General features: G+C 59.2%; 1 protein-coding gene across 3 annotated transcripts; it reads right to left on the bottom strand.

Moving 5' to 3' along the window:
* Positions 1–247: 247 nt before the first annotated feature.
* Positions 248–20,540, bottom strand: PTTG1IP (PTTG1 interacting protein). Of its 3 annotated transcripts, none has more exons than XM_060640600.3 (6): positions 19,913–20,116; positions 11,929–11,981; positions 9,465–9,573; positions 5,577–5,751; positions 4,996–5,042; positions 248–2,155 (listed from the first exon to the last, which is right to left on the bottom strand). In XM_060640600.3, the coding sequence occupies exons 1-6, from the start codon at positions 20,025–20,027 to the stop codon at positions 2,109–2,111; spliced, it is 546 nt and encodes a 181-aa protein (XP_060496583.1). In that variant the 5' UTR covers positions 20,028–20,116; the 3' UTR covers positions 248–2,108. The 3 variants fall into 3 exon arrangements, with proteins under 3 accessions (XP_060496583.1, XP_081652677.1, XP_078308806.1); XM_081796551.1 differs by lacking the exon at positions 19,913–20,116 and adding an exon at positions 12,230–12,356; XM_078452680.2 differs by lacking the exons at positions 248–2,155; positions 4,996–5,042 and adding an exon at positions 20,526–20,540 and having other exon boundaries at positions 5,571–5,751.
* Positions 20,541–23,342: the final 2,802 nt, after the last annotated feature.

The raw sequence follows: 23,342 nt of genomic DNA, 5'->3' as shown, positions 1-23,342 counted from the left end.
GCAGAAGGAAGGTGCTGGTGGGGCAGGGCAGAAAACCTGCCTCGTGGACAGCAGACAGCTGGGGGTGGCCGGCAGGGGAGGGGGAGGGCAACCTGGGGACAGAGCACGGCCACCCCCTGGGCCATGGCACCGAAGCCGCGATTGCTCACACATCCCGGGGCGGGCCAGAATCTCTCTGTAGGCTACCTGCTGCCCTCCAGGTGATCATGCTAACGCCACGAGAAATGAGACACGAGGACACAGTAGATTCAACAAAGCGTGTATTAAACCACTTACTGGAAACTGGTTAAGATTAAGGCACTCTGAACTTGACGGTCTCCTTGAGGTTACAACACGTGGTGCTCTTAGGACTATTTATAAAATGCGGGGACCAGGACAGCCTCCCAGATGCGCTGGTGTGGCCTCGGTACCCCGAAGGGACTAAATGCGCTGTGTGAACAGGGCACAGCCCCACACCATTCACGACACAGCGTGACCTCACGTACATTACTGTATTAACACAAAGGCTGCTGGAATCTGCTACAGAGTTTTTCTTATGAATAAAAGTAGAAAGTCAAAATCTGCAGGCTGCTATAAAATACTTAGGAATGTTTCATAATACTTCAAATTGCTATCAAATGCCCAAGAAGTCAGAAAGAGATAGTCAAGAGTTTGTACAGTTAGTGTCTCAGTTTATGGACATTGCAGGACAGCGCGGTCACCTCACGGCACGGGCCGACGTGGCTGGGGGGGGGGGGGTTTGGGGGCGGGGGTGCTGTCGAGGGGTGTGGGGTGTTGGATCACACTGACCTGTATGAGAACCTTCCGTGACACGGAGAGCGGTCCCCGACGGCACAGTCACGAGTGCGAAAGCGGAACACATCGTTTGTCTCATGCGCCTGTCGACCCACCTCCCCGAAGCTAAACGTCTTCCTAATCCAAAGCAATGTGGCGGTGGCCACCGGGACTATTTTCAGAGTGAAGAGAGGCAGTTCACACAGTTACTCCACGGTCTGCATCCCCGATAGGAAGGATGTGGTCATTTACTGAAGCCACAGATCTTGCTCTGAAAGGCCTGGGGCCGACGGAAGGCAGTACCCGGAGGCCACGGACAGCGTCCCAGCCAGAAGAGTGCGGTTCCAAGCTAGGGGTCGTGTGACAAGCAGGGCAGTCAGCAGTGTCTCCGTGTAGCACGTGGAAATCCCTCTGGCCGGCCCTGGACACCCTGCCCGACCCCCCAGTGGGCAGAGCCCCGCAGAGGGGCCCACGGGGCATGGTCCCTTCCTCCTCGGACAGCCTGGGGACCCCGTGGTCCCTGTGTGACCATGTTGCAGACGGCCTGACTAGGGAGAGCCTGGTGTGGCCACACACAGGACCCGGCGCCGGCCGTCACCAGGGCTGAAAAGGGAGTGGGGCGGTGATGGCCCCTCCAGGCCCACGGCCCAGAGCACCTGCTGCTGCCCCCGCAGGGGGCTCTAATGCTTCATTTGTTATTCAAGTTTTCACTGGAAAAAAATCTTGGTGTTCTGGTAAAAATACAAATTAAAATTTAAAAATTGTCCTGTAAGCGGTCTGAATTTTGACAGTAAAATTTCTTGGTGAAACACCTTTGGTGGAGGAATGAAATCCAAGACTCATTTGAAACGGAATGGAACGGAACGGAACAAAACACAGATTTAAGGTGAATCTAAGTTCTCCCGGACGCTGCTCAGAGCGGCTGGGGTCAGAAGGCACGGCCCGGCAGACTGCGTCTGGGTGCCCGGCTCCCCGGGGGGGCTGCCACGCAGGGCGCACAGCTGCCAGCCGGGTGATGGGAGGGCGGCGGGGTGACAGGGGCCCTTCCTCCCCCGCCGCACGCGCACAGCGCGCCGTCGGGCACAGGGACGCGAGGACAGAAGGCGGGACGGAGGCCGGCTGCCCCGTCCGCGGTTGGCTTCGCCAGCGGAGAAGGGTAGCAGGATGTGGGCTTTGCCTCCTGGAAGTAACAACACAACCAACCGACCCCCCTGAAAAGCTTCGTGTCTGCAGTGACTAAATACAGATACAGAAGAGGGAACGGAAGCCCGCGGGTCCGCAGGGCGGCGGCGCCGTGCTCCCTGGAGCCGCGCGGGGACTGCTGGGCGCGTGGCTCAGTTGTTCTCGAACCTGGCATACGGGTTTTCCTCTTTAAACAGACCTGGAACAAAACAGACCTGGTTATAAATGTGCTCACACGGCAGGAAACGAAGTCCAAGGACACAACACAATTCAGTGTTTTGTGAACACTCACTGTGGCTCTAAGAAAAAGGGTGTTTGGAGCAGGTTCAAGCACCACGCTTCACCTTTTTATTTTTTTTGCAACTATTTCTACTTATTTATCTATTTTGCGAGAGAGAGACAATCCCAAGGAGGGGCTCGATCCCACAAACCGTGAGATCATGACCTGAGATCAAGAGCCAGATGTTTAACCGACTGAGCCACCCGGGCGCCCCTACGCTTAACCTTTTTGAAAGTCAAACCACAGGTGACTTTAAAATTGAAATAAAATTTACCAGAAACAATCATTCTAAGAAAAACAAACCTAAAGAAATAAAAACTTACTGGCTAATTCTCTCAAAGAGGAATTAAGAAACAGCCATTATTTCTCCCCACAGCGTTTGGCTAATATACAGAAATTAACAAAAGCACCCTAAATGTCCTTAGAATTAAGGCTACAAAACAATGAGGTGACTGTCCACTTCACCACCACCAAGTGCTCTGACGTGGCTAATATAACGCAGTTGTAAAAATACATCTCTGGTGCTAAACGCTCAGGCCTAGGAGTTTTCTCTTTGCAGTTCTGAACACACAGCCTCTCCCTCTCTTTAAAAACCTGTATCGCCCACACTTTTCTGGAGCCGCTGCACCAAGTGTATGTGCTGCAGGTGGGGGGAGGGGGTGGGCACGGGGCGGGAGGGCAGCCAGTGCGGAGGCAGGAGGGTGGCCCGTCTGGGGAGGACCGCCGCCTCGGCCTTGGGAGGAAGCCCACGGCGGTTCTGGTAAAGGGAGCCCGTGTGCCAGATGCCGAACACAGTCGTGTTGGAGCAGGACGAATGGAACAGCTCCCAGCTCTACTTCTGGTTTAAAGGGGAGAGACCGTGCTGTGATTAGGAAACCAGACGCCTTCTGAAACCAAGAGAAGGGTTTCCTCCATGCTGGTACGCGTGCCTTGGCCCGTCTCCCCCCTGGGGGCCCCCCGGGAATTCTTCCACGCGGCTGGGTCTTTGCAAAGTCCAGTCCGTTAGGTGGGCTTTACGTAAACAGGCACAAGCTGGCTTCCTCAGGGCAGTTCAGGGCCTGGCGCACCATCAAAACGGAGGAGTGAAGGGCCTCGGTGAAGGTCATGGAGAAGGCCCCGCGCCAGGAGCCCCGGCCCGAGGCGCCACCTGGCCTCGCACACACCGGGCAAGTGGGACGCGGCAGCGGGGGCAGACTTTAGGTGCTACTCGTGCGTGGCGGTAAAGGCACCGTGGTGGAGTCTGTGTGTGAGTGCACACGAACGCGTCTCTCTCGCGTGCACGGTAACGTCAGTCAGGTGCCAACAAGCTCCTCTCAACACTTCAGTATCGTGAAGCAAGGTGCCCGTGCCAAGGACAGCTGGCGTTCACTGGGCACGAACGTGCGCCTGGAAGAGGCACCGGGGACAGACGGCACCGTGCCGACACGACCACTGACACGACATCACCCACGCGGGACCCCGCCCTTGCCTAGGCCGGGAACGAGCACCCGACACCGGGTGAGTGCTGTGGACACCGGGGACCTGATGGGCCAGCTGGCAGAGGAAGCCGAGGGGCGGGAGCACACGAGGGAAGGCTCTGGCGGCTGCCGGACATCTCACCTGCAACCAAGGAGACCCAACGGCAGGGGGAGGGGCGGTCAGGGCAGCCTCGGGCCCCAGAACCCACACCCGGCGGCTGGCAGGGTCGACCCGAGCCTGAGGCCACACGCACCAGGGCGTGACAGTGAGAGGAGGCCTGCGTGGACGGAGGGGCCAGCCAGTGCTGGGTGGGGGTGCCGAGTCAACCGCACGGCCAGCAGCCCACCGGAGGGAGCCGAGGCTCCAGGACCCACTGCTCTAGTGCACAGGACCTGAAAACACCACGAGAACAGGGTGTTCCCTGTACGGACACAGAACTCCAAGAAGAGGGCGCTAGTTAGAAAAGATTTTGAGGGGCACAGTGGCTTGGACGGTTCAGCATCCAACTGTTGATTTCAGCTCAGGTTGTGATCTCAGGGCTGTGGGATCGAGCCCCACGTTGGCCTCTCTGGACAGTGCAGAACCTGCCTGGGATTTTCTCTCTCTCTCAAAACAAACTTTCCAATAAAAAAAAAAAAAAAAGGAAAGAAGAGATTTTGCAATTTTCCTAATCAGATTCAGCCCTGAGCCCAGCTGCCAGGTGCACCCGACACACAGCAAACACTGCTCAGGCCGTGAGGTCCACGAAAGCACCGCGGCCCAGAGCTGGAGGCCCCGCGGCGGTCATCGGCGAGAGCGCAGTGCGGCCACTTCTAGCAATCCCAACAGCCCCAAACAACAGCATGGACGCGGATGTGGGAATCAGCAGAGAACCAACTCAACCCGGGAGCAGATTTAATGCTCTCGCGGACTAAAACATTAGTATCCCCCCCAAATCCCTCCAAACAAAAACCAAAACCAGATGAATCACTTGGCGGCATGGAGACCTCTGGCTAACTCCTTTAAAAGGCGTGCGGCCCGCAGTCAGGTGCGGGAGCGGTGGGAGCACCAGGCGCAGGGGAGGCCACAGGGACCCGTCGAGTTCCGCCCCCTCATCAGCAAACGGCGCTCAGAAATCCAGCTGAGAGTAAACACCCTAAGGCTTCACCTTTCCAGACATTCCGTGGAGTTAGCTCCTTCCGGACCGCGCGGTCTAGAACCAATCGCTCCTCCCGGAAGCCTCAGCCCAGACCCTACAGTCACGTCTCACGGCCCGGAACCCACTCCCAGACAAACAAAAGATGCGTGCAGTCGATCCTTACCGTATTTTTTTCTGATTTCATCGTGTCTGGATTTCATTTCTGCTCTCCTAAAAAGACAAAGAAATCTCACTTAGCACCCAAATATAACACAATGTTAAATGATGTACCTTCAGCAGAGTGGGGGTCTGTCCTCTTTTCCAGGGAAGAGACCAGGGACCAGTGTGGGGACAAGCCCAGCCGCCAGGCCAGGCAGCATGAGGCTGTGTCAGCATCACGTCCTTTGATTCTGAGTTTCAACAAAAGAAATTCAAATATCCAAGACTGTATTTTTTAAAAATATTTTTCACGTAAAGAAAAACCTGACGTCAGATTCTGAGGAAGGTTGGGAACACGCAAACGTTAGTTTTTACTTAGGGGCACACGGCGTTGCGGGGACAGCGCAGAAACCCGCAGGGCCTCAGCCCCCACTGGCAGCTGACCTGACGCGGCAGCGCCTCTCCGGGCCACCATCCCGTTCCACGGGCAGGGACAGGAGACCCGCCTCCCTCGCCCTGTGCCACAACCCATAGGGGCGCACCCCACGGCAGGGGTCGTTTCCCAGGGCCGCGCAGGCTGGGTTCCCGAGCCAACGGGGACCTCACCTCTCCTCCTGCCGGACCCTGCGCTCCTCGCGCTCCCGCGCGGCCTTCTCCTCTTCCTTATCCGGCTTCCGGCTCCTCTTCCTGCGGCAGCAGCAAGCGCAGCAGCACGCGGCCAAGGCCAGCAGCACGGCCCCCCCCACCACCGACAGGGTGATGATCAGCGCCTCGAAGTTCACTGCAAATCCCAGAGGGAGGGAGCCGGGGGTCAGGACGGGAGCAGGACCGCCCCCTCCCCCACAGGCGGGCCGCAGCCCGCGCAGGGGCCCCGCCTATGTCTCTCAGTGTGTTCGTGGGACTTAAGAACAGTTTACCGGCCAACCACGCAGACCCAGGCCACAGGGTCCGAAGGCGCTTCGAGCCTGACAGACGGTAACAAAGCGGGCCCGCCCTGAGGGACTCCTCCAGACGGAAGGGGAGCCCCGTGCAGCTCAACTGATTATTTACATCCAAGTCCACGGCCCTACACGGCTGGCCCTTGAACACGGTTCACACTGCGTGGGTCCCCTAACACGTGCATTTTCAAGACCTACGGGGCAGAACTCAGGCGTACCTCCTCTTCCTGAGATCTCCTTACGAACACCTCCCCCACGTCACGGCAAGGACACAGTGTGGAAGAACACAACACACAACACAGGTGCTCATCGGCTGCCTGCGTGATCGTAAGGCTTCCGTCAACAGATGATGCGTTTTCAGGGAATCGAAAGTTGTGTGCGGATTTTCGAGGACGTGGGGGGGGAGGGGTGGTCAGTGTCCCTCACGTGTACGTTGTTCAAGGGTCAAGTGCGCTGACTGCCCCCCGGGAGACTCTGTGAGCCCTGCGGGCCCAGCCCCTGCCCCACCCGGGGCTTGAGGACGGCTGCTCGAGGATTTTGTCATTTCCTGTCAAGACCCAACTTCTGAGGCAAACAAGTAGTTAAAACAAGGTTCTCGATTCTTTCAACTTCTTTTAAGGATTTATAAACCCAAACCAGTCCCTATTTTTCTACTTAATTCAAACCAGAGAACTCGAGTTTTCACTCATCCACTTAAGTCAGCCCTGGAAGAGGCTTCAAGAGCGAACTCCCCCCCCCCCCCCCCCCCCCCCGATGGTGGAGCGTTCCTGGCACTGAAGTTAGAAAGTCTGGCCGCCACGCAGAGCTGATCCCCTCGAGTCTCCCCCGTTTCCCGGTTTCCCATTGGTGGCTGGGCGGGGCTTGCCAGGTGGGAGAGGGAGGCCGACCCCCAGTGCCCGGCGCCCTTCAGACCCCACTCAGGCCCGCACAGACCCTCACGTTCAATGCAGCCGGCCGCTGGCCTCACACACTCTGTGCTTTGTTCAGCTACTTTCTTTTCTTTTTTATGTTTATTTACTTTTGAGACAGAAAGCGTGAGCGGGGGAGGGGCAGAGAGCAGGGGAGACAGAATCCCAAGGAGGTTCCATACCACCAGCACAGAGCCCGACACGGGACTCGAACCCACGAGCTGCGAGATCATGCCCTGAGCAGAAACCAAGAGTCACAGGCTTGACCGATGGAGCCACCCAGGCATCTCTGTTCAACTACTTTAAACAGAAACAGGTGTTACATCTGAAATGCCTTCTGGGCTTTAGATCGTGTGTTTTCTTCCCTCCTTTGACCTGTTCTGGAAGTGCCGGCATCACAAAAATTAGCAGGAACAGGTGTAAGAAGAAAAGACCTTTGCTGGCAGATGGCATCATCTTCTGACCAGAGAACTTCAAAATAATGAACTTTAAGAGCCAATCTGATCAGTAAGACAGCTGGTTCTGAAATATATCTACCACTCCCCCCCCCCACCTCCAAGACAGCATTTCTGACGAGCAGCTAAAACCAGTTACAAAATAAAAACAGACATCTGGTCGTGACGGAGGAAAGTACCAAGGGCCCCTGTCCCCACAGCCCTAGGCGGGAAGGCTGTGGCGTGCTACTCGAGGACGGAAAGACGGCCTCTGTGCATGAACACCAACCCTGCTTGTGCACGACGGTTTAACATGGTAAAGATCTTACTTTCCCCCAAACGAACACAGATTCAAAGTCATCACAGGTAAAACCCCAGAAGAATTTTGCCGAGAAGTGGGTGAAAGAATTGTAAAGCACCCACAGCACGAGGTCTAGATCTGGTGCTCCCTGACATGTGGGGGCCCCCAGTCTCCCCAGATGGCATGAGCCCCACCCACCCCCACTCTATTCCCACAGAGCAGGTCCTCGGCCAAATAACCCTACCCAATCCTCTGCGGTGCATGCGGGGACCCATAGCGGTTCCCACTTATCCCCGATGGGCAAGTAGCAGGCTCCCGTGCCCCCCTGGCCCTCGGGGTCAATTAAACCAAGCACGTGCTCTCCCGGGAACCAGGAGCACGGCAGAGCCTGCCCCCCACAACGCCTGGCTAGTTCCTGTCCCCCTCCCCCAGGCTGAGTCACCACGAACCGCAAACTGCTGTGGCCTGCTGTGGCTCTGTCTGTCCCGAGTCAGGGGTACGGCCAGCCCCACAGCCCTAAGGTGGGAATTTCATTTCACAGGCCAATGATCAAAAATGCCCCCACCTGAAAGGTGTTCAATATCGTCAGTCATGAGGGAAGAGCAAATCAAAGCCACAATGAGATGCCACTTCAAACCTGCCAGATGGACGAAAATGAAGGTGACAGATTACCCCAGGCCCTGGCAGGGATGTGGGACAAGCGGGAGCCCCGGTCGCCTGAAGGAGCCCTTCTTGAAAGGTGATGAGTCCACAATCCCGCTGCTCAGCATGTGCCCAGCGGGAGTGAGTGGGGGGCTGCCCACGAGCATGTCTGCAGCAGCACGGGGACCCCGGGCGTCCCCGGCAGCAGAGTGGGCACAGGGCGCCAAGCAGCAGCGAGACAGGCAGCCGGTACGCGTGACGCACGAGTCTCAGACATGCCCCCGAACGGGGAGTCGGACAGACCAGCACGCTTACTTTAAGTGAAGGGCGGGGCGGGCAGCACTCCCTGGGGTGGCAGGTCAGTGCACTGGCTGCCCACGGTCCCGACAGGGACAGGTTGTGAGCGCTGGGAATGGTCTACATGCTTTGCCGAGTGCAGATTACCTGTGGACTCGTGTGACAATTCGCTGAACGTATGCGTGTGTGCGTACACGTGTGTGTTTACGTCATACGAGGACAGGAAGGGAGACTTAACGTGTGTGCGCATCATTAGAAGTTATGCTTCAACTTTAAAACACCTTGGGGGCACCCGGGTGGCTCAGTCAGTTAAGCGTCAACGGTTCATTTCAGCTCAGGTCATGACCTCGCAGTCCATGAGTTCGAGCCCCGCGTCGGGCTCCGTGCCAACCGCTCGGAGCCTGGAGCCTGCTTCAGATTCTCTGTCTCCCTCTCTTTCCACCCCTCCCCAACTCATATGTGCGCATGCGTGTGCTCTCAAAAAATAAACGTTAAAAAGTTCTTTTAAATAAACGCATAAACGTTAAACAAATCACCTTCTAGAGAAAATAGAAATAAAAGCACCTCAACGGTTCATGCTCAAAGTGCCAAGGGCTCCCTGGTCCAGGACTGGTCTCTGTGGGATCTCAAAAAGGGTTGACGGCCCCCGAGAGAGAGCGCCTACAGAATCCACCACAGGCAGGCAGAAAGGGACATAGAAACACAGGGACCTGACCGTGCTGACCTAGCAGGACTCCAGGCACACAGACGCCAGCAAGACGCAGTCCCCAAGCTGACCCTCGTCCCTCTGCCTCGCAAGTGGGCCTCCGGCACCCCGGGGACCCCTGGCTGCCCTCCCAGAAAGCACGCATTCTCACTGGCTTCCTGACTTCCTGCAGGGAGCCCGTGTTCTGGCAGCTTATGCTAACTGAGCACACCCAGACCCTCCCAGACAGTACTGACTCTGCAAGAGTTCCGTGAACACGAAGACTTACCCCAGCAAACGCCCCAGCGTGCAGAGCTCAGCGTACAAAGGGAGCTGGGTGGCAGGATCCTGGTCACGGGGTAGTCCAAGCACGCCTTATTGGTGTTGCACCAAAGGCACTGAAAGAGACGAATGTTTGCCAAACCCCAGAAACGCAGCGTAAACACCAAAGAACCAGACGGTCCGGGATACGAGCCCAGCCACACCGTCTGCTCCCCCTCAGTGGCTGACCGGAAGGCCGTGGTCCTCACCCCGCCACAGCAGCTCCACCCCGCCTTGCCCACCAGGGCTGATGTTACTCAGACCCTCTTCCTTCGGGCACCATGCCCAGCCTCTCGGCCTCCGTGCAGTCCTGGAGGCCGCCAGGTGGCTTCCCGCCCGGGGTCTTTGCACGGCCTCCTCCCTGTGCCCGGAACCTTCTTCTCCAAACACACGCCCCTCAACCTCCTCCACAGGGCCTACCTGCCCCACCCCCCTACTTCCTTCCCTTCCCGACACACCGTCTCGGATCGTCTGCAGGAGGACAGGCGGGACCACACTCATTACACGTTTGCTGGTGGACTTTTGCAACCTTGGCAATCGCCGTACAAAGATCCTACCTGTGGTCTCTCCGGCCGCACTGGCCATTAAAGACAACGCAACTAAGGCTCAAAGCGTCCCTCCCAGGACCTGAGATTACTGCAGTGACATGCCCGCGGTGAGCCATCCAGGTGGCACTGACAGGGCACGCACACAGTGTGCCCTCAGCCTCCCCTCTGGCCTCCCAGGCCCCTACCTGTCCTTCCAGAAACCCGCGTGCGCCTGAGGACCCGTGTGGGCAGGCCTCCTGCGGCCCCTGCACCCTGCATTTCTGACCGGACCCGTCTGCGTCCAGAGCGGGCCCACGCCTTCAGGCTTACTGCCCGCCCGCCTGCTGAGATGGGGGTGCGTGTGCCCCCACAACGTCCTCCCACGGAAGGAAGGGCTGGACCGGACGCCGCCGCGGAAGTGCGTACTCCTGAAGCCAGAGCGAGGCAGGACACCAGGCTCCTTTGCGGCCGGGAGGACTTCTGACGGTGACATCCGCCGCTAAAAAGCCGTGCCACCAGGAAAACGCGCAGACAGGTGAGCAAGTTCAGGGTTACCAACAATAAGGTCTGAGGCTGCGGTAGCAACACCCTTCAGTCTTTAACCAGCAAACACAAGGGTCCACTCAGACCCTACGACCCGACACGCTGCCAGGTGGTCAGCAAGTTCTCTTCTGAAAGCGTGGCCAGCATCCTAGGGCAGAAACCACCCGGCCCGTCTGTCCTGACCTGCCTCACAGGGTTCCCCGCTGCCAGGGAAGGGAGGACAGGCTGCGTGGCTCTAAACTATCCTCGTAAAACCCGACTGGAGGGAGCTTCCCCTACGGTCCCAGACAAAGGCGTCAAAGCCCAGGGACTGCTCGGGGAGCCACACGGGATGGGGCAGAGGGACCCTGACAGGCCCCACACGGTGGCGGACTTTCTCCGACGTGCCTCTCTGCTGGTCCCCGACGGCCAGCCACACACGTGCCTGTGTGTCAGATCCCAGGATGGTCCACCTGGAGGAGACCGCCAAGAGCACCGGACCTGCTACAGGGCGGCTGCCCTCCTGCTCGAGGTCACGCAGGGTCAGCACGGGAGCATCCTGACTCCCAGTCTTCCCTGTAATTCTGGTGAGCTGGTCAGTCTGAGCCCAGGACGCCAGGCCCTCCGGGCTGAGGGCCCGCATCTCTCCTTGCCCTCACCCTTCCCCGTTCCCAGGTGAAAAGCCCAGGGAGGAGCATCCACCCCAACCCAGGACAACTGATGGAGAACGCGGGACACATTGCGAGGACTGGGGGGCCCACGGTGCGTGGACGGCCCTCATTCCTGTGGGCAGGCCAGTTGGGGAAGCAGACTCCCCAGCCCTGGCTGAGCACCACGGCAGGCGGGGCCTCTGGGAACTCGCAGGACGCTCCCGGCCCCATCTTGGGGTTCCATGTGCAAAACAGAGTCACGGTCCCCGTCCCCAACAGGCCTCTATGCTCTAGTGGCATCGACATGAAAGCACGGGCCACGGGTTCACAGTTGCAGATTAGACGCTAAGTGACGCCCAGCCCAGTGCCCACCCTTCTCCGTTCCCCTTGCCCTCCACTCCCCCATCCTGCTTCTGAACACCGCCCCCCCACCATCACCAAGCCCACCAGCCTCAATGAGGCCTCCTGCCCACTCACACGTGTTCCCAGCCGTGGGGCCCAACCCAGTTTATAAGCCCAGACACCTGGTCAGGAGGTAAGCATGCGTGTTAATGACGCTCAGGTGATATCTGCAGTTCTCACGAGACGGTTTACTACTCCTGAGAAAGACTAAAATGGCATTCGACTCCCATTACAGAAACTATCTCCACAAACCCCAGACGGCAGAACCTTTAACACCCACAAGACCCCACCCCCCCCCACCCCGTCGTGGAGAGCGGGGGTGTCTACTTACAGAGACGTTTTTCAGGCACTCCTCACAGGTCCTGTTTGTGTTCTGAGAACAAGCTGCGGGCAAAGGACAAACAGGTCACTGAGAACCGCTCACTGGAAACACCGGCCCAGGCGTCCAGGGAGGCACCCAGTCTGCGCTCTGAACCACGGAGACGAGCAGCCAGCCTCCCAGGTACAGCAGCGGGAGTTTCCCAGCCTTGCTGCAGGCCGGCCACCGGGGAGCGTGCACACGCAGCCCCAGGGTCCCATCTGCAAGGGGTCGTGCGGAGAAAGGGGCCTCGGGGCACAACGGCGGTACGTACCTTCGGGGAAGAGGAGCGGAAGTGGGCGTGTAGCACGCACCCAACTGGCCCAGGCCCGCTGGCTCATCGGCACAGTCTCTGGAACCAAAGGCCGCGGCAATGCCAGGCCCGTGGGACTAAAGCCAGGCCTCGGCCCCCGCCAGTCCCGCCCAGACCTGAGGGAGAAGCCCCCCGGAATCCGCCGGCTCCAGCCGCTCTTCACGGCAGGGAGGGGTCACACCCCACCCAGCCAACAGCCCCGGAACTCGCAGCCGGGGGGAAAAACGTCCAAACGCTCTCAAGCAGCTGCCGTCTTCCGCACCCAGAGCTGAGCACACACGCTTACTCCGAAGAGAGGTCCGTGCCACCTCGTGAGCCACCGGAACCGCACGCCCCAGTCGTAAGGAGCGACCACTTTGCAGGCGCCGGGGAAACTGAGATTAGAAGGGCTGACAAGGCCAAGTCCGCAGAGGCGGAGCCCCAGGGCACTGTCCGCCGCGGCGGCGGGAGGCGAGGTGGCTCAGCCTCAGCCATCGCACCCAAGCGCTTCGCTCAAGACGCTAGGAAAACGTGCCCACTTTACGGTGCCAGGGAAGCCGACGACAGCCAGATGCGCGCGTACAGAAGGTGGGCACACCGGTGGCGACGGAACGGCGCTCGGCCACGAGGAGCGCGCCGCGCGCACGGAACACGGAGCCTTCACCACGTCACGTGGACCGACGGACACCGGACACGGACGACCACCGGCCGGATTCCACGGGCGTGCGGTTCCGAAGCCGGCGAACTCATCTGCACCGGGAAAGGGACGGCGGCGGCCTGAACCTTCCGGAGAGATGGGCGCGTGCTGGAGCGTGACGGGGGTCACGTGGGCGTCACTCACCCGACGGCACACGTAAGACTCCCGTGTTTCACCGCACGCAAGATTTGTCTCCAAAGGAAAAGACAAACGTGAAGCTCCAGGTCACGACGCGCGCGGGGAGGTACCGGGACGAGCGCAGGATGTCTGCCGCGGACTTCGCCGAGCTTACCAGAGGGTCCGGGACGGGCCCCACGACGGAGGAGACCCAGCCAGACGTGAACAGCCGACACCCACGTGGCGGGCGTGCGAGGGAGCGCTCGCCGTGGGGTCTTCCCACTCTCCCGCGCGTGTGAACGCGCTCGTGACGCGTGACCCCGTCTGCCCAGGGGAGGAGCTCCCGTTTCAGTCACACGCGTGCTCATGACGTCCGCGAAGCGGGACTAACTCTCAGGCGCTTGAAGCCTAACCCTTCTACCTTCCACGTGCTAAGCACGATCCCACTTTGTTTAAAACGAAAGCCCGCTTGTCACGGGCCATCCCACGGCCGTCTTTCCGCTGGCACGCCACTGGCTTTACACTAAAGCTGACTTCCAACTACTGTTCTCAGAACGACGGACTCAGGGCGCCCGGGTGGCTCAATCGACCGAGCACCTGACTCGCGATTTTTGCTCAGTCACGATCCCAGGGCCGCGGGATCGAGCCTCACGTTGGGCGTGCTGTGTGGGGAACCTGCTTGGGATTCTCTCTCTCTCTCTGTCTCTCCCCATCTCTCTCGTGTGCTATCAAATACAAAATAATTTTTTTTTAATTTTTTAACGTTTATTTTTGAGAGAGACAGAGACAGAATGTGAGTGGGTTAGGGGCAGAGAGAGAGGGAGACACAAAATCTGAAGCAGGCTCCAGGTTCCGAGCTGTCAGCACAGAGCCCGATGCGGGGCTCGAACTCACAAGCTGTGAGATCATGACCTGAGCCAAAGTCGGACGCTCAACCAACTGAGCCACCCAGGCACCCCAGATACAAAATAATTTAAACATTAAAAAAAAAAAGAAAAAGAACAGACATAACTTAGCTCCACGGAGGTAAAGAAACAGACAAGTCACAGAACCCCTCGATCTCTGCCAGCACCACTCAGAGGCGGGGTCGCAGAGGCGCCAGGACAGGGACAGGAACAGCACCGTCTGTCTCAGAAGCCCCGTGCCCTGGAGCCCGGAGGCGGGCCGGCTGTGCCAGGGCCGGGGACTCGGCCGCCACATCCAAGCACTCCCTCTGTCCGTCCGCCAAAGGGCCAGGCAGCGGGGGGGCCTCAGTGTCTAGACACAGTTCCCCAGGAAAGGGGCCAGGGCTCCTCGGAGAAGCAGCTGATCCCAGAAGTGGGGTACAGAGAGGACAGAATCAGCCCCGGACAGACTGCGGCATCACAAAGTGGCACCAACTTAGGAGCGGATAACAAAATAACTAAAGGACCCAAAGGCCGGCTTGAAGGCCGGGGGGGGGGGGGGGAGTCCTCCTTGCCAAACGGGGACAATTTAAAATCAAAGGGATTGACAGTCACGGACTGCAGCCTCTTGAACACTCCAGGGTTTCACCCGGACGTGGAGTAAGTACGGAGAAGGCCGACTAGCAGGAGCAGGAGCAGGAGCAGGGGGTTTGACCGCCTGCGGCTCTGCCATCATCGTGGGAAACCTGGACGCCAAGACCACCGCGCGCGCTTGTGAGGAGACAAGACACTTGCGGTCTCGGAGCGCCTCCCCAGTCTCATCGCTTATGAAGACAAAACGCACCTTACGAGTGCCCAGAGTATGGGCGGTACAACGACAGGACGACGGGACACAGCGGCAGCAGGCGCCCCCGGGGTGCAGGGGGCAGGACACAGCCGTGTGTGGTGGAGTCCGTCAAAGGCACCGGAATCCAAGTAGAGGACACCAGGCGAGGCCAAGTGGGGCTCCCTCTACAGAGTCGTTTTCTGGGAACAGACTGGGGAGCGGTGCTGGGTGGGTGGGGAGACATGCTGGCCAGAAGCCCCGCACCGTCCTGGACGCGGGCAGGGGACGGAATGACACTACTGGGATGACGGGTACACCGGGTACACACACGCCCTACGTTACATCTCCAAGTACTCACGAGTCCTGTCGACGCCAACTGTCTGATTCTGACCCTCAGAGTCCCATGACGCACAGGAGGCCCGGCCCAGAGAATGAGGGGCGAGGGGGGAAGGGGGAGGGCCGCAGGACGACGGACCCTGACGGACCCTCGGGCGGTCTGGAGGGGGGAGAACAAGCAGACGCGGAGGGAGCGCAAGGCAAGCATGGAAATGCTGACAACAGAAAGGCATGCGGAGTTTGCTGTGCGATTTATTCCTTCGAGGTTTCGGCAGCTTCGACATCTCTTCTGAACAGTCAGGCAAGGAGCCACCGTGAAAATCTGCACGACTGCCTGTCACACCGACTCAAGTCCTTTTTTCTTTCCTTTAGCGAGAGCAAAGCACGCACGCAGGGGAGGGGCAGAGAGGGAGAGAGAGAATTCCTCGCAGGCTCCGTGCTCGGCGGGGAGCCCCACGCAGGGCTCCCCAACTCACGACCCTGGGATCACGACCCGAGCAGAAATCAAGTAGGACGCTCAACGGACCGAGCCACCCAAGCGCCCCTCAAATCCTCGTCGAAAAATTCTACGAGAAAAGACATACCTCTCGTCAATCTTAATTGAGTGGCCACAGGGAGCAGGGGGGTCGGGTACGGGAACTTTTTCACGGGAATTTTTTTTGTTTTCGTTTGTAAAGTCTTTCTGAGAGCTGGACTCATGTGAACTACACCCCGAGAGACACACCGTAAACCTCATCCACCCCACGGTGTTGGGACCACAGACCCGTAGGAGTCAACGGAGACCAGCCCTCCGCCTGCCCCCCGCCACGACCACCAACCGGGCACACGTTCAACACAAGCAGAGACACCCACACTGGACAGTCTTCCCGAAAAGGGCCAGCACCGGGAAAAGGTCGTTCTGTTCTCTCCCTTACGAAACACCTCACCGTCTTGCATGGCTGGCAAGGAAAATAGCCCACTTGCTGCTGCTGCGGACGGCGGGGGTTGGCCTTCTCGGGCACGGGACACAGACCACGTGCTGATGGCCGCAGACCAGCACAACGGCCTCCTGCTTCCGGAGTCCAGCGCTGTGTGTGAACACGCCCGTTCCACAAGTCCCCCACTGAGAGTCTGTTTACCAACGATTAGAAACCTTCGGGCGTCACTCACTCTGATAAAAAGGTCTTTCTGTCAGGATACGCTCACCCACGTACTTCCCTAAAGTTCCGGGTGAGGCCACCGATTACATACAGAAAGGCACACACTAGCAGGGGTGTGACGAGATCTGTCCTGTAAGCATAAAGAAACGAGCAAGTACGCGTTTACTGCATTTACTGAGCCCGCGTCACACACAGGCAGGAGGGCGGCACCTGGCCGGCCCCCGGCACAACAATCCCTCATCGGACACTGTGCCCCCTCTGCACGGCGACAGAGAGCACCTATGCCATCCGTGTCACTTGAGAATCGGGTGGAAAAATCATTTAGACGAAAGTCCTGGTCACCTTCCTGTCCCAATAAAGAGCTGAGCGGCATGGTACACGTCTTCCTCAACTTATGATGGGGTTTCGTCCCCAGAAACCCATTCAAAGGGGGAAATTTCCTATCAAAACTCCGTGTAATTCCCGGGTCTCGAAACTCTACAACACTTCCGTTAGCCTGCGGACGGGCACAGCCGCCTGGCCCACAGCCTGTTTTACAAGGAGGGTGGACGTCTCGAGTAGTTGACCGAATACCGTACTGAAGTGACAGGCAGACCGTGTGGGCCCAGAACGGTCGTCGGTGTGCGGGGACCGCGTGGCCGCCCAGCCCCGGGGTGACACGGCGTGTGGAAACTCCAGGCACCGTGTTTACTGAACGCACATCCTTTGGCGCCGCTGACAGCCGAAAATCCTAAGCCGAACCCTTGAAAGTTGGGGACCGTCTGAACATACAAATAACATGCACCACATGTATACACACTGGAAGGCCCTTACAACTGGTTTCAAACGCCGTGGTTCTCGGCGAGAGACGGGCAGGTGAGGAAGCGCGTCCCCCCCAATCCTGTGCCGTTCGCAAGGAGCAGTCGGGGCGGGCTCCCACCCCCGACCTGCACAGGCCACAGCTGAGCTCCTTTGTGTCCTTCAAGCAGCTCCGAGGTACGGAGGAGACGCGGGGATGGAGTCTCACCCCCCACACGAGGTGGGCTCCACAGGGCCACGGAGGCTTCTGTAAATTCAGGAGTTTTGCTCTAAAGACCTTCAGAGCATCCTGGGTCCCTAACGTCTCCATGCCGCCAACACACAGTGGGACGTTAGGAACTGTCAGCGTGGGACCGCTGTGACGCATTCGTTGAATCTGCACGCCTGTCGTGGTTGACTTACGTGTCACCTTGACGGGGCTCAGGTGCCCAGACAGCTGGCAGACATTTCTGGGTGTGTCTGGGCGGGTGTTTCAGAGGAGGTCAGCATTCGAATCGGCTGGCTTAATAGTGAAGACCGTCCTCACCGTGGCCAGTGGGCAGCACCCAGCCCACAGAGGGGCCCCCACAGAACAAAAGCAGAGGCACCGTGAACTTACTCTTTTTGCCGAAGCTGGGACGACCGCTTTCTCCTGCCCTCAGACACCGGGGCTCCCGGTTCCCGGGCCCTCCGACACGGAGGAACCCCGGCAGCCTCCGCGGGGCTCCGACTTGCAGACACAGGTCCCGGGACCTCCCAGCCTCCACAGCCACGCGAGCCCACCCCTCACGACACATCCTTCCCCACAGCTGCAGACCCCCTGCCGGCTGTTTCTCCGAAGCGCCCTGATGGCCTCGCAGGGGGACCAGTGATGTGAACGCCACAGTCACACCCTACAGGGCGACGGGCGGTAAACAGCGCGTGCTCTGGGGAAGGGGGGACCTCAGCGCCCCAACAGTGCCCCCGTCCGAGGAAAGGCAAACGAGACCCGAGGGTACCTGAGTGGGAAACCCTCCCGGCACACCGCTCCTCCCGCGTGAAGGAGTTGCTGCAGGAGAAACAACAGTCCGCCACCTTCCCCCGAGGACCCAAGGACCGGAGGACCCGGGGCGAGTCCAGGGGACGAGTAACCACCGTGAGCTCAAGGGCGGAGGGGCGGCTGAACCGACAGTAAGTGCAGTGCCACGTGGCAACCGTTCTGATCTAATTCCCTAATTAAAAAACTAATGAAAGTCACCAAAGGACACCGCCACTCATCTCGGCACGCCAGGGCAGTTAAAAAGCAGAGCGGTCAAACACGTCACTTCGGGGCACTCCTGACCCGCCCCCTCCAATTACGCAGACACACACCCGCCAGCCCCTGAGAAAGACCCATCTCCGGCAGGTTATCCATTCCGGTGCGGTAACAGGTACCCACTCCACGTCTGCGCTTGGAACCCAATCCCAACCAGAAGAGCTCTGTGCACCGCGTTTCCACTGCCTCCTTACAAACGTCCAGAGAGCTACGTCCCAAGTGTCACAGGCACACACACATTTGGAAGTAGATCAGAAGAAAACCAGTCCTGTACTGGAATCACGGCAAAACTCAACAAGCCGGGATAATACTGGCCCCAAGTCAGTCCTGCTTGTGGAGCCCTGGAAACAGGTCCAGAGGCCTACTGGACCACCAGTGATCACACGGGTACCCCCACACAGCAGCCAGGGCAACACTTCTGACACACCCCAGCTTAAATGTTTCCCTGACCTGCCACCAGGCCCGGAGGCTGAGTCGGAGGACCGGCCCCCCTCCACTGGCCGGCAGGAGGACAGCCTCCGGCAATACTCCATTTCTGGAATCTTCCGAGACCTCAGCTTGGCCCTAGGTCATGCATTTCCTTCCCTAGCAGCCTCTCACCCACCCACCCAGCACTCAGGGTTTCTTGGTCACCACCGCTGTCCCAGCACCTGGCAGGGCGGCTGATAAGAACGGGAGATAAACCCAGGAAGTACCCCCACCCCAGGTCTGTTGAGTGCAGAAGCAGAGTCAGCTCCTTCAAAGCGGCCGGTACTACAGCTCTCCTGACTCCACTGAGCCATGCAGTAACTCGAGTACTCCTTCCCGAGGGGAGTGGGGCCCCAGGCGCCACACCAGTGCCCGGCACCCACGCCTCAAGGGGCCTGGCCCCTGGACACCGGCTACCGACCAGCGCTGGGGCTCCAGCAGGTTAAGCTCCACTTCCTGACTCAGAAACTAATCGCCAGCTCGGTCAGAGAGGGTCGAGTGAGACTAAGAGGGAGGGCAAAGTACTCAGGATGATCCTGCGGGTCCCGCTGACACCGCCCCGCGACCGAACCAAGACAAAAGGCCGGTCTGCCCCCCTCCCGGCGCCCCCGCTGCAGCTAGACCAACGGGAAGGCCGCAGCCTGGGGCAGCGACTGGGCGCGGCAGAGACCCCGGGCCCCCCCCACCTCCCTGCCGGGCCCCCTCCACCTCCCTGTCCCGGGACCCCGGGACCCCGGGACCCCGGGACTCCAGGACCCCGCGCCCCCTCCCCCGCCTCCCCAGCCCCGCCCATGGACCCCCGCCCCCTCCACTTCTTCCCCCGCCCTGCCCCGGGACTCCCCGCCCCCTCCACCTCCCCGCCACGCCGCAGGACCCCCCCCATCCCTCTACCTCCCCGCCACGGGGCCCCCTCCACCTCCACTTCCTCCCCGGCCCCGGGACTCCCGGCCCCTCCACTTCCACCCCCGCCCCGCCCCGGGACCCCCGCCCCCTCCACTTCTTCTCCCGCCCCGCCCGGGGACGCAGCGCCCCCTCCACCTCCTCCCCCGCCCCGGGACCCACCCTCCCCCCGCCCTCTCCACCTCCCAGCCCCGCCCAGAAACTCTCAGCCGCCCCGAGCCCCTCACCCGCTACGGACGGCTCCTGAGCGGCGGTCACCGAAAAGAGCAGCAGGAGCAGCGCGGCCACGCCAACAGGCAACTCCCAGCGGGGCACGAGCCCGCGAGGGCCGCCGAACGCCATGGTGGCTGCGGCCCCTTTCGTCGGTCGTCGGTCCGTCAGACGTCAGCCTTACGCGCTCCACCTCCGCGGACGGGCTAGTCACTCTCCCCCTGAAAGAGCAGCACGCCGGAAGTGGGCGGGGCGAGCGGCAGGGGCGAGTGCGCAGCCGCGATTCCCTGTTCGCCCCGCCCCCAGTCCTCCGGCCTGCCCCCCGCGGCTTGTGTTCCCCGCCTTCCGGAGCGGCGGGGACGGGACTCCGTGCGCGTGCGCGTGCGCGTGCGCGGCTGAAAAGCGGCAGTCTGGACCGGGCTCGCTGCGGTTCAGTGCGCGTGCGCGGCCTCAAGGGACGTTCAGGGGCGTCGGGGGCGCGGTGGGCTGGACCCTAAAGCCGTGCGGAAGTCCGGCCTGGTGGCCTCGGGGCCCGGTAGTGCCGCCGTCGGTGCCAGGCTGGTCCCCGCGCTCGGGCTGCACTGGACGGGACCTGTGCTCACAGAGAACAGCTCGCAGTTAAGCTGTCACCTGAGAGAAGCCTCGGGCTTCGCCCCGTGTGGTCGCGGAGACGCATCTGGGCCCGCTCCCCCGTCTCCACACCCCGACAGAGCCTTGGCCCTCGTGGTGCCTTCTCGGGAGCCTGCTCGAGGAGGGTTGCGTACTGCAGGAGGCCGCTCGCTCTGCAGACTGTTTCCGTGACCAAAGTGGAGGGGGACGTGGCTGGTGTCCGGGGAAGCGGGCCACGCACCGCCGGCTCCCCCAGGCCCCCGGGGCTCAGGGCAGGGCCCACGGTGGGCCACCCGCCAGCCTGCTGTTCCCGGCCCCCACGCTGTTCGCAGGCATGTGGCACTGCTGCCCCACACCTGCCTCTGCTGCAACTCCGGCGAGCTCCGCAGTCTAACGTGAGGATCAAGACCAACGTGTGGCCTGGAAGCTTCCATGCCTCCCCTCCCGGAATGGGGGGCCCACAGCCCTTAGAGTTTAGCTTGCCCTTAACCTCCAGGGCCGGGGTGCAAGCACTGTTCTCAATCAAAAGAGTAGTTGGTAATTGTGCATTTGTGCCTCCTTCTGTGTGCAAGGACCGAGGGCAGCGCCCCATCATCTCTGTCCCGTCATTCCGTCATGGAAAAGCACCCAGAGGGGGTGGATAACTGGCCAAGGTCTCAGGGCCAGAAGAAAGGGGTGCATCAAGGGCTAGCAATGAACCTGGCCAGGTTCTACCTCTATGACCTCCCCCCCCCCCCCCAAGGTACTCAGTCTCTGTGAGCTCACAGCAGTACTGACCATCATGAGATCACAAGATCACACACGGGGAGGACCCACAGCCTCAGCGTTAGCTCTTCCCAGCTTCCACTTCAGGGCCGACCCAAGTTAGCCTGGGTGCCCATGGTGCTGGTCTTGGTCTGCGGCACAGAGGATGAAAGGATGAAGACCACGGGCCCGTGACATCGTGTCGATGCCAGCGTTGAATGCTTTAATGAGTATGTCTTCAACTTTGTTCGGCTTTTCGTGAAGTGACAAGGATTCCTGTACGGGTAAGGCAGCAAAGGCCCCTTAACTGTAGTAAACTGACCCACTTCTCCTACTGCAAATACCTCCAAATATCTCCACTTGGATCTGCTGTTTAGGTAAACAGACGTTTAAAAACTCCATTTCCACTGGAAATGGAATAAACACCTACCTGGATTTAGATATATGGCCCCAGAAACCAACACGTTTTCGTCCTAACAGCGCAAACACACAACAAACAATTTAATGATGGTCGAAGGACATTGGACGTTGGTAAACCAAGACTCCGTGGACACTGCTGCATTTGAAACGGCGCCATCAGCACTGGCATGTTTTTTAAGGAGGCGTCACACCCAGCGTGGAGCCCAACGTGGGGCTTGAGCTCGTGACCCTGAGATCAAGAGCTGAGCTGAGATCAAGCGTTGAGTGCTTAACCAACAACTGAACGACCCAGGCGCCCCAGCAATAGCATTTTTTTTTAAATACCCAGCAGTAGCATTTTAAAACCCAACTGTGTTCTGCAACATTTCAACAACATGGATGTTCAAAAAATACTTGGCATCTAGAGTCCGTTTCCTGTTTTGAAAGCGGGGAGGAAGTGGCAGCGTTACTTCAATTGCATTCAATTGTCAAAGAGCTTTAAGCTTCCAGGGGAGACTCAAGCAGCATCATGAGAGGCACACCCGCGATAACTTTTCAGAGAAACGGAATGACTCCTCTTGGCCACGTGCAATTAAAAGCGTATGACTGGGGCGCCCGGGTGGCACAGTCGGTTGAGTCTGCGACCCTTGATCTCAGCTCAGGTCATGATCTCACAGCTCATGGATTCCAGCCCCACATCGGGCTCTGTGCTGATGGCGTGGAGCCTGCTTGGGATTCTGTCTCGCCTTCTCTCTGCCCCTCCCTGGCTCGTGTGCACGCGCTCTCGAAACAAATAAACAAAGTTTTTAAAAAGAGCGTATGATTTTTCCAAGAAAGATAGCCAAAGAATCAGACCGCACAGTCACAACGCCATCAATTTAAGGGAAGTGATGGTCAAATCCTGCACGATGGGAAAGGCTGTCCTCCAACACCAGACTGGTCATTGGGTGGAATCCAGAGCCGTGGTGATTTCACATTTCCAGGGTCCCCACCCTGGAGTTGTGCATATGGGAGTGGCTTGCTGGGCATTTTCACCAGAGTTGTTTTTATTTGTGGTCAGTGTGCCTGCCATCTGATTTTATTTGTCATCAAGAGTACATTCCTCTTGGGGCACCTAGGTGGCTTGGTGGGTTGGACATTTGACTCCTGGTTTTGGCTCAGGTCAAGATCTCATGGTTCCTAAGACTGAGCTGTGTGTTGGGCTCTGTGCTGACAGTGCAGAGCCGGCTTGGGATTCTCTTTCTCCCTCTCTCTCTGCCCCTCCCCAGCTGGTGCTGGTGCACATGCGCATGCTCGCTCTCTCTCTCTCTCAAAAATTAATAAACATTAAAAAAAAGAGTGCATTCCTCTTAGTAAGTTAAGGAATTACTTCCAAAAGGCCCTGTAAAAAAAGAGCAAAGCTACTACCTGAAACAGGTAACACATTAGATCTCTGTGATCAGCTGAGGACACAGGGAGCACTTGAGGGGCTGGGACTTTGGATGGCCTTGGAGGGATCTTAGGAGCTCTTGGATAGGCGGGGGCTCCAAGGGACTCTGGGGCGGAGGGAGGGATGGACAGAGCCCATTTCCATGGCTGGATCAAGGGATGTTACGGAACACGCACCTGGACGCGCGGCGACTCCAGAGAGAGCTATAAGGGGCTCTTACCTGCTTGGGTTTTGGAGCTGGTCCTGGTTCCTGCCGTGTGGGGCCT

This window comes from Panthera onca, chromosome C2, assembly GCF_046562875.1.
Source record: "Panthera onca isolate mPanOnc1 chromosome C2, mPanOnc1 haplotype 2, whole genome shotgun sequence".
Taxonomy (NCBI): Eukaryota; Metazoa; Chordata; class Mammalia; order Carnivora; family Felidae; genus Panthera; species Panthera onca.
The sequence above is the reverse complement of the archived record's forward strand: the minus strand, read 5'-3'. Positions and strand labels throughout refer to the sequence as shown.

Bases quoted from the DNA above. Each gene is read 5' to 3' on its own strand.
- PTTG1IP (XM_060640600.3), bottom strand. From the start codon at position 20,027: ATGGCGTTCGGCGGCCCTCGCGGGCTCGTGCCCCGCTGGGAGTTGCCT. The intron at 11,982-19,912 runs GTGAGGGGCTCG...CTTTGCCCGCAG, and splicing joins TCAGGAGCCGTCCGTAGCGG to CTTGTTCTCAGAACACAAAC. The intron at 2,156-4,995 runs GTAAGGATCGAC...GTTTTGTTCCAG, and splicing joins TGAAATCAGAAAAAAATACG to GTCTGTTTAAAGAGGAAAAC.